This window comes from Empidonax traillii, unplaced genomic scaffold, assembly GCF_003031625.1.
Source record: "Empidonax traillii isolate 1590-97213 ecotype Southwest subspecies unplaced genomic scaffold, ASM303162v1 scaffold534:size827195, whole genome shotgun sequence".
NCBI lineage: Eukaryota > Metazoa > Chordata > Aves > Passeriformes > Tyrannidae > Empidonax > Empidonax traillii.
Genome location: NW_020955727.1, coordinates 799,118 through 808,712, shown reverse-complemented (window position 1 = coordinate 808,712; position 9,595 = coordinate 799,118). Strand labels below are relative to the sequence as shown.

General features: G+C 44.5%; 1 protein-coding gene across 9 annotated transcripts in view; it reads right to left on the bottom strand.

Moving 5' to 3' along the window:
- Window positions 1-9,595, bottom strand: part of TNRC6A (trinucleotide repeat containing adaptor 6A) — a 43,195-nt gene that overhangs the window by 4,178 nt on the left and 29,422 nt on the right. For 4 of the 9 annotated variants that reach the window (XM_027897299.1, XM_027897303.1, XM_027897302.1 and 1 more), the window contains 15 exons: window positions 9,046-9,210; window positions 8,695-8,870; window positions 8,438-8,518; window positions 7,952-8,003; window positions 6,765-6,907; window positions 6,272-6,418; window positions 5,964-6,101; window positions 5,602-5,730; window positions 5,424-5,501; window positions 4,962-5,172; window positions 4,373-4,405; window positions 2,920-3,051; window positions 1,327-1,485; window positions 829-969; window positions 195-302 (listed from right to left, as the gene is read on the bottom strand). In XM_027897299.1, coding sequence (XP_027753100.1) covers window positions 195-302; window positions 829-969; window positions 1,327-1,485; window positions 2,920-3,051; window positions 4,373-4,405; window positions 4,962-5,172; window positions 5,424-5,501; window positions 5,602-5,730; window positions 5,964-6,101; window positions 6,272-6,418; window positions 6,765-6,907; window positions 7,952-8,003; window positions 8,438-8,518; window positions 8,695-8,870; window positions 9,046-9,210 — 1,893 coding nt within the window. The remainder of the gene's footprint in view (window positions 1-194; window positions 303-828; window positions 970-1,326; window positions 1,486-2,919; window positions 3,052-4,372; window positions 4,406-4,961; window positions 5,173-5,423; window positions 5,502-5,601; window positions 5,731-5,963; window positions 6,102-6,271; window positions 6,419-6,764; window positions 6,908-7,951; window positions 8,004-8,437; window positions 8,519-8,694; window positions 8,871-9,045; window positions 9,211-9,595) is intronic. The other 5 variants (XM_027897306.1, XM_027897300.1, XM_027897307.1 and 2 more) reach the window with 3 other exon arrangements.

The following is a 9,595-nucleotide window of genomic DNA, read 5'->3' as shown; positions in this document are numbered from 1 at the left end:
CACTGTGGTGCTGCAACTGTCACCCCACTGCAAAGAAAAGCTGCTAAATTAGAGTAAAATCAAAATAACTGCTTTGAAATCAGTGAAGTTACCACTCTGGTGAGACCTTGGCACTGCTTTTATTAACATCTGGGATCCCCCTGAAGCAAGTGAAGGGGAAGGGACCAGGTCAGAGCAATAGAAGCAGACGTTACCTGAAGTGCTTTGTGCTGTACTGCTGAGGGAAACATTGTAGTTGGAGGCACGAATGGATGACCAGGCACTAGTTGAAGGCAGCGTGGTGTTCAAAGATGAGGATGACCCTGTAACAAAGGCAGAGTCAGTCACAGCACAGTGTGTCACAAAGGCAGTAGGACTGAAAGGCTTGGCTTGTGGTCCAGCCTGAACACACCGCACCCTCAGGAGAGGGTCCTGCACTCCTCAGGCCCCATCCTCCATCCACAGGCACACGGTGGCAGCAGGAGCACCCCATGCTCACAGAGAGCACAGGCTCTACATTCCCGCGTGGCCGGGCTGCCAAGGTTTCACTGCTGCTTCCAAACAATCTGGGTGTGCACAGCTGACATCAGGATGCAGAGCACAGCTCCTCTGCCCACATTCCTGGGATAGCTGCTGCACTGCATCAGCAAGCAAGCTGAGCCAAGGGTGAGCTCGGCAGCTGTGACAGGCACAGCACAAGAGATAAACCAGGAGGGAAGCAGGCAGAGAACACATCCCAAATCCACAACACAAGGGACAGCCCAGGAGAGTAGCAAGCAGGAAACCTCTCCACGAGCGCAGTCACTGCGACTGAGGGAAGGTTACACAGATTAATCAAGTTGAGCGTACCACTGTTCCTGTCCCTGAGGTGGTCAACTTCCCGCACAGTATTAATTGAGAGATTGTTTATGACACTGCCAGGAGTGACGTAAGGGTCAGTTTCGGGGTCGATGTTTGGATAACCTTTCCATGGCTCACCAGGGCGAAACTCTAGGAATACAGATGCACAAAAGAAGCTTATTTTGATTATTTTTTACAACAGGAAACAGCTGTCTAAACAATACATCTCTTAATGACCAAAAATCCCAAACCTTTAACTTAATTTAGTCTTGACTATATTCACTTAATTTCTAGTTTCTCTACTCCCATCACCCCAGGCAGATACACTTCTCTCTGTACAGCAGAACTCCTGCTCTCCATTTCCATCTGCTAAGAACATCCTTCAGGCTCCTCTGCAGGCTGGCTCCTGTCCCCTCCACATGGCACACCCAAGGAACCGAGGACAAACCCAGGGGAACCATCAGGGGGAGGGCAGGAGAGGGCAGGGGGAGGGCAGGGGAGCTGTACCTGGGGGCCAGTTAACACTGCTAGAGCCATTAGGCGATTTGGCACGGGGCCAGCCATCCCCAATGGATCCGGGGGGACTGGCTGGCGAATTACTGCTGTTCATAAAGTCATAAGGAACAAATGGAGAATCTTCCAGCCTAAAACCACTTGAAATAGCACCTGAATAAAATAAAACAAAACAAACACAAATAGTGGTCAAATATTTTTCAAAGCCAGTTTTTATATCCCTATATAAATATATATAAAATCATGCCCTTCTAAATCACTAATGAAATATATGGCAGCTCACTGTCTTCTTATATAGGAACTTATATAGGAAATCTAAAATTAAATGTGCCTGAATAACTCAGGAGAAAGCTGTAAGAATAATGTTCCATGGAATCCTTTCATTGAAAGTACCTGTGTTCAATGTAACATCTATTGAACTGAAGTAACGTATTAACTCCAGAGGGTGAGAGCGTTCTGTGGGACCCCAACTGGCTAGAGGGGGTAGTGAAGGGACTCTGTGGTGGGAGGGCTCTAGGAAGAAACTGCTACAGCACGTGAAGGATCTTTAGTTACCACAAAGGTCTGTTTATTCTACTCCTATTCATGGGAGGGAAAAAAAATATAATTTAAAAATCCCTGGAGACAGAGCAAGGAATGGTTTAAAAGTTATCAGACAGCAAAGCCAGTTCTGCTACAGTTCTGAGGGAGCCAGGGATTCCACACAATATGGAAATTCCTGGTACTAGCTGGAAAACATCACCTACAGCTAAAGGAACACCACCCCTGCCTGTGGTAACAGTTGGATGGGGTTCAGCTCCAGGGTATGGTCACTACATGCTACAGCAGCAAAGTCATCTCAGAGCAGCAAAGCAGCTGACACATCTAAAAATACCCCAACAATCTGAGACTGAACAGTAACAGGAGACTGGGGACATTTATAACTATCTTTAGACACAGAATCTTTGGGCTATAGACTCAAGTTTTAACTGGATGAGATTTCAAGCAACTGAAACAGTTGAAATGTCATATGAATCCTGATTACTGGAATGAAACATAAAGCAACCAAGTCCATCTCCTCTAAAACTAAGGACAGCAATGGTACCAGTCTAGCCCTTTTAAGTTCTCCCCAATTTTAGAAGGCAAACATAAGACATTCATAACCAAAAACCTGTCAGTAAAAATGTCAGCCATGCCCAGAATGTGGTAAATCCCCAAAAATCGCCTTAGGGCAGCAGGGTGGTGGGAGAGAAAACTTGAAAACCTAAAGCTTTTGGCTTAAAAATATATGAAGCATTCCACTCAAGATTAAGGTAAAACTAGTAGCAACAGTCACACTTACAGAAAAGTCTGGTTAAAAAAGGAATTCTGCACAATGTTTCTACTAATCTCATCACAAGATCACTCTGTAAGCACAGTCAGCAAATCTGTGGCTGCTGTGAAAGGCAAGCAGCAGGTTGGCACAGACAACACAACACAAACTGTGACAGCTACAGCAGCACAGGAGTTACAACCACGGCCCAAACACAGCAGACCTGCACCTTGCACCCAGAACACGACAGCATGACGTGCCATGTCAGGTGCTGCTCGAGGACGCGCTGAACGTACCATGTTTGCTGGAGTTTTGATCTAAGGATGTGTTCACAGAAATGCTGTCGACTGTAGTCCATTTCCTCAGCCGAGACTGTGGCTCTTTAATACTGCTCATATCCAGGTTTACATTCAAGTTTGAGTTCATTCCTGAAAGCATACAGAGCTTATGAAATACAGGCTGAACTGCTTCTGCTCATCACCACTGCTGTCCCAATAAGCACTGAAGAGCACACTACTATGGTTATGTCATGCTTCCAAGTCCCTGCTTTTGAGGAACATTCTAGCATTTAATTCCGTGAACTCACCGCAGACAGAAGCTAAGCTGAGCAATGCAAAGCACTCCCAAGTTCTCAGCTCATGTCTTCATGCAAAAATGTCAGCAGAAGAAGCCATTAGGAAGTTAGAGAAACTAAAATGTAAATACCTAAAATATGGGGCAAACAGAGCTTGTCTTGGCCTGCTCTAAGCTGTGGTCTGTACTTCCAAATGTTTCTCTCCCAGAGAACCAAGACAATGCCAACCCAAATCAACCCAAATACCTGGGAGAACCAGCTGTTCTGGGCTTTGACATCATGCCCCCAGTTTTTTGACTTTGCCTGCTCTCTTTCTGGGTCTGTAAGAATCCTGAACTCACAACCATACCTGGGTACCCTTCCAGCCCTTCAGATCACTGGGAGGGTGACACCAACACACCTCTGGACTCAGTTCTTCACTAAGGTGGGAAGTAATTCCAGCAACCTGCTACTCTTTCCCTTAAGATTTTATGAGGACTGAGTGTGGCTCCATGTGCCTGTATCACTACACAGTGCTACTCCAGAGGGATCCCAGAGAACTCCTACGTGTACTGCAGCAGATTCCTGGGGGATCTCAAAGCAACCTTTCCCATCCTGCAGGTTCCTGAGACGTGGCTGTGATTCAGGAGAGAAAGCAGCTATGTAACAGTATATTCCAGCTCGAGAATGAAACAGAAAGGAACCCGAGGCAGGCAGGATACAATTTCCCAGCATGGAGTTTGGAGAGAATTCCCTTCCTTAGAACTAACACAGTGTCTGCAATAGCTAGAAAACTTCATTTGTATGCCCTGCCCTTGGGGTGAAAGCACAGTTAGATGTTGAGGCCAATCATCACCAGTAACCATGAAGCAGCAGCCTGGAGTTAGGACTGGCCACAAGCCACCTCAGCGTGGCACATGCAGGGCCAGCACCGCCCTGCTGGCTCCACAACTCCACCTGCAAGCACAGGGATGTCAGCTGCAGTCCCTAGGAAACAAACTTCTCTGCAAAAGGCAATGGGGATGCAAAGGAAACCAGCCCAACAGAAAAGACCCAACTAGAATAAGCGAGAAGAAAAGCGAAACTGAAGGGGAGGAAAAAAATGGGGGTAGGAAACCGAGGTAAATGGTAAACACTTGTGGCAAGTGTAATATAGCATCAAAAAGGGACCTAAAGAAAGGAGAAAATATACAAGCCTGAAATTTCTGAAGTAGAAATTGGACAGAAGCCTGGAAACATAGGGAGAAAGAAACAGGAGATGTTTGTATTTATAAATGTTCAGACATTTTGCCTGAAATGAGACAACCATTCTTTAAAAATGCAGATTCAAATGTTTTTTTTGTAGGTAAAACCAATAAAAGACAAACTGACAGTTTACTCTACCTGTGCAATTCTAGTCATTGGAAATCATGGTGGAAATCCAAAGAGATGTGGCTACATCAATGGATTCTTTGAATGGATTCTACTTCTAAAAGTTTTTTAGCTCCAGGAACCAGGACTTTGTACCACTTTGATCCCAAGGGACCCATGGGATAAAAGAAGCACTGAAAGAGTCAGCCATTCCCTAGGACTGTAAAGCATTCAGCACTGTGACAGTCACTGGGAATGAGCATACTTGGGGAAAAGCTCCTGGGTGAACAAAGGTAACTGGGTAAGCCCATAAAGAATTAGTACTTCCACTAAAATGGAAGTGCTGACTGGATTAAAGTCACTGTTTTAGGAGGCAGGCAAGGGGAAATGTAGGGTCTGTGTCACACAAGCACTGACTGACTGCAGGAGACCCACCTATAGGGAAGCTGCTGAATGCATTGATTGGTGACGGCCCTTTCTGCAGCTCAGGAGTAGCGTGGGGTATGACATTCTCAAGGAAGGATTTCATGGAGGGCTGATGGAGTGACTGCTGTTGAGAGGGTGGAGTTTGCTGCTTCATTAACAGGTTTGGATCAAGCTGACGGGACTGTTGCATCATCTGTTGCTGCATACTAAGAGATCGACCCTTAAAAAAACAGAGCAGTTACAATATCAATGGGCAAAACTTTTCCACATTTAAAGAAAGAGAATGAAATGCATCTCTGTGCTCTGTGCCTCCCGCACAGCCAAAGCCCAGCACTAAGTCCCTCCTTTAGAGCCCGTCGAACCCAATTCACTCCTTCACACCTCAACACAACTCACAGCACGAAATGCAGCTCAGGATGAAAAACAGTTGTGAAGAGAGTTTGAAAAGTTAAAATAAAGGTGTTTGTTTACCTGCTGCTCCTGCTGCTGCCGACCCCCCGAAGGCATGCTCCTTTGAGTCTGCGCCTTTTGCTGCTGAGCCAACAGCCGCTGCGAGACATGTGGTGCGCGCGGGTTTAGGAACAGTCCCAGCCCACGCCGGGCTCCACTCACTCACACACAACACCAAGTGACCAGCTGGGCAGCTTACCTGTAACTGGGAGATCTGAGAAAGCTGGTTTAACTGGGACAGTTGATTCAACATGGCTACCTGTTGTGGGCCAAAAAGTGGGCTCAGGCCACCGTTGTTTGGTGCATACTTCAGTAATGATACTGGAACCTGCAGAACAGACCAGGACCAACAGTGACTGACTGTAACAGGCAATCAGCCCGGAATATGGAGAATATTATAACCTCTGGTCAACAGCTGCTTGGTTTCTGAAATACTTATCAAGCCAAATATGTTCCCAAATATTTACAGAATAAACATGAGCAACACCACCAAACAAGGGACAATTTTCTGAAGCAGCATTCAGGTAGTCTATACACAGAATGCTTTCTGTACTCAATTACCTGAGGGGATAGTAATGGAGGAGGCACTTGAGCACGTGGATTAGGCTGAGATGAATTAAGAGGTTGTGCTGGAGGCTGCTGCATGCTCCTGGGCTGTGCTGCTATATTCCCAACACCAAACACACTGGGATTGCCATTCTGGAGAAAGGACAGACAGTCAGTGACAATAAAGGTTCTGCTGCTTCTCCCACCCCACTCATTTCAGTTACAAGTTAAACACGTATCAATCACACAGGCAGCTACAACGTTATATCAAAAGGCATTAAATGCTGTCAAGTAACATGCCAAGGATACGCACACAGCCTTACCTGTCTAACAGAATTCAAGTTTTGCATACCCAGCCCTGCTAGGGAGCCCAGGGCTTGGTTAGGTAGTGCATTATTTGAAGGGGGAAGCTTCATGTTTTGATTGGACATAAACTGCATGTTTTGGGACTCGTCTGCTACAATGCCATCCTGATGGGACAGACAAACCGAGGCGCAACAACCAGCCAGCAAGCAAGCAGAAGGGAGAAACCATTGCCAGGAGCAGAAGGGAAGAGTCACAGGATAGTCCAGCACCAGCAGGAAATAGGCAGAAAACAAAAGAGATCAGGTTAGTCATTGGCACCGCAAAGGGCTACAGAAAGTGCTTAGCACTGTATATCAGTGAGCTAAATAGAACAGTTGATATCTCATGGATTAACCAGAAAGCCCTCACTCCCCTCTACACTACCCGCAGACAGCTCAGGAGCACACAGGTAACTGCTCAGAACGCAGGGCCAGAGAGCTCAGAAGTGTCCACCAGTGAGGCTGCACTGACCTTATCGAAGTAAGGACCGCGATCCATGGAAGACTCTTTGGGAATTTGGGGACGAGAACCAGGGCCTTTTCCAACCACACGATTGTAATCTCCAACGCCGAGGCCGTGCTTGTCCATCTCCATCCGCTTGTCCTGCAGTAACCCTGTGGGCACGAGACAGTGGCTGCAGCACTCAAGTGTCCCTCAGGCCTCAGCTTCACCACAAGCAGCTTGTGCTCATGAAGACCTGAACCAACACTGCTCCTGGGCAAGAGACTCATGAAAGAAGTACCAGCTTAGCTTTAAACTCTCTGGGCTTTACTAAAAAGGGAAAGAAAACCTTGTGTATCAATGGCTACAGACAACTGGAAACATGGAATCAGCACCATGATTTTTCAAGGGTTCATGCAAATATTACTCTGTTTTCCTCTTAAAGCCAAGAACATGTAATTGTTTAAATGTGAAATAATTTAAGTATCAGGCCTGCCATTAATATTAAAATCTAAAACTCAACGAACAGTTTCTTTACACAAGAGACTACTAGCCTCAAAGTGAAAATAACCAATTTTAAAGTGGAATAAAAAAGAGTAACTACAATAAAAACTACGATTGCTACAATTACTTAAACATTCTATCGTAGTATATTGTTATCAACATATTAAATAACTGTACTATTTTTTATCTGCTAAAGGAATTGTAACAGTCAATGGATTCAAACAAAGTATGACTGCTTCCAAGTAATTTTAAATGTTTCTAAAATAATCATGCAGTGTTAATGTAGTTCTTAGAACTGAACACGTGTTTCCAAGAATGAACCCAACGAGTCAGTCTGGGATTTGGAACATTTCTGTTGATACCCAGTGAAGTGCCCAGAGGGCAATCAAGATATTTGTATTACGAGAAACAAACCCACTGTGCCCTGAAAACATTCTCTCATGTCAGTTTAGCATATATAAATATATATAAGCTTAGCTTGATATATGGCTAATATTCCTATAGCAACCAGGTGTGCAACATTACTCACACACACACACACATTTTTCTCTTCAAGAGTATTCCTTTTCTTAAGGGAAATATATACTTAACTATATGTAGCTATATATACATTATATATAATTTTTAAAAAGTAATTTACAGAAGGATGTAAGGTAAAAGAGAATATATGGAAGGAAGAGCAATAAAGCCCAGCTTGGTTCTGCTGCTCTTACCTCCAGACATGTCCATCTTATTGCTCTGTATGGTTTCTTCTGGTGATTCTCTCTGAAGTAATAAAATGAATCGCAATTATTTAATAATAGTACTTTTAAGAGCTAAAACAAAGATTCTTACATACTATTTCAATTCAAACCTGCAAGAGAGAAAAATCGAGACAATCAGATGCTATGTTAAAACATTTTCTCCCTTTAGTTGCTATCCAACTGAGAACAGGTTCTCTCACTAAAACTCCCACGTAACAAGGAGTAAAGCAACAGATTATGGGATGAACACTTGGATAGTGGTTACAAAACCACTTTTCATCAACAAAGAGCTCTTTTTGCAATGAGAATGCAAAGAAAAGGGAGGGGTGACAGAGGGGAGACAAACACAAGTAAAAAGAAAACCATGATGAAGATGAACACCAAGCATTTCAAAGTCTGTACATGGCAACCAGCCCTGTGGGAAGGCAGCAAAGCCAGACAAAGACAAATACTTACTGAAAAACTGAGATTTGTGAATTGCTTAATGAATGGATTGATCCATGTTTCATCTTGCTTATTTCCACCTTTCATTATTCCCTTAAAAACAGAAAGGAATTTCTGTGAAACTCAGGTATTTACAACCAACTGCTTCAATTATATCACAAAGTGTGAAGAATGAAAATTAAAGTGCAGTAGTGCTACAGTCACGCAGGAATCCCTTCTGACTCAGCTTTCAGAAATGACACCAAGCTTTGCCCCGAGCTGCTCCTTACCTTTGTGGGCATTTTTTTCATGTAGGGTGGCCAGTTTAACGATGGGTTGGCTTCTTGTGAGGAACTGCTGTTCCACATTCCAATCTCGACATCCTCCTCTTCCTCCCAGCTGGTCTGACGACTGCCTGCCAATGGCATATCATCTCCACACCAACTATCTTGCATAGATTTAGGCCCTGGTTGTGAAAAAAACGCAGCACATGAACATTTCAGTGGCAGCTGCTGCCCTTCACACCAAACACAGCTTGATGCTGACTACAAGGAAAACACCCTCCAAAACATGCAGCTTCCACAGAGGGACTTCCCCTTCCTCACACACACTTGTTCCAGGGTGACACAGACAGCACTCACCAGGTTTATTTGGAGGCTGTTGCCCAAGAGGAGCGTTTCCCCAGCCAGAGGTGCCTCCTGCATCGCTGACAGGCTCTCCCCAGCTCGTACCAGTGTCCATGGGCTTACCCCACGCTGAAGTTCCGTTATCTACAGTAGTGGCTGGAGTAGAAGGCTCTCCCCAACCTTTGCAAAGCAGGGGGAGTTATTGGCATGGTTTGGAACAGGATTTAAAAGCTACCTAAAGAGACTCAAGTGTTTTGCTTTTCCTAGATCCATAACATACACTAAAAAGTGCAAGGCATACATTTCCATTTTGTGTGAGGGCCATTATTACAACTGCAAGTTGTTCCATAAATAAAAGTAATAAAAGTAATCAAAGAAACACAAATTTCGTATCTAAAGAATCCCATTTCAATATTACAAATTTTTAAGACATTAAGCTCCTAAGAGCTGCTCATTTGATGTAAGTGACCCCTCTCTGCCCTTGAAAAAGAGACAGAGCACAGGATACTTCCTAAACACCATGTAAGCTCCTCTCCAAAACTGTTATTCACTGCTCACAAAACTG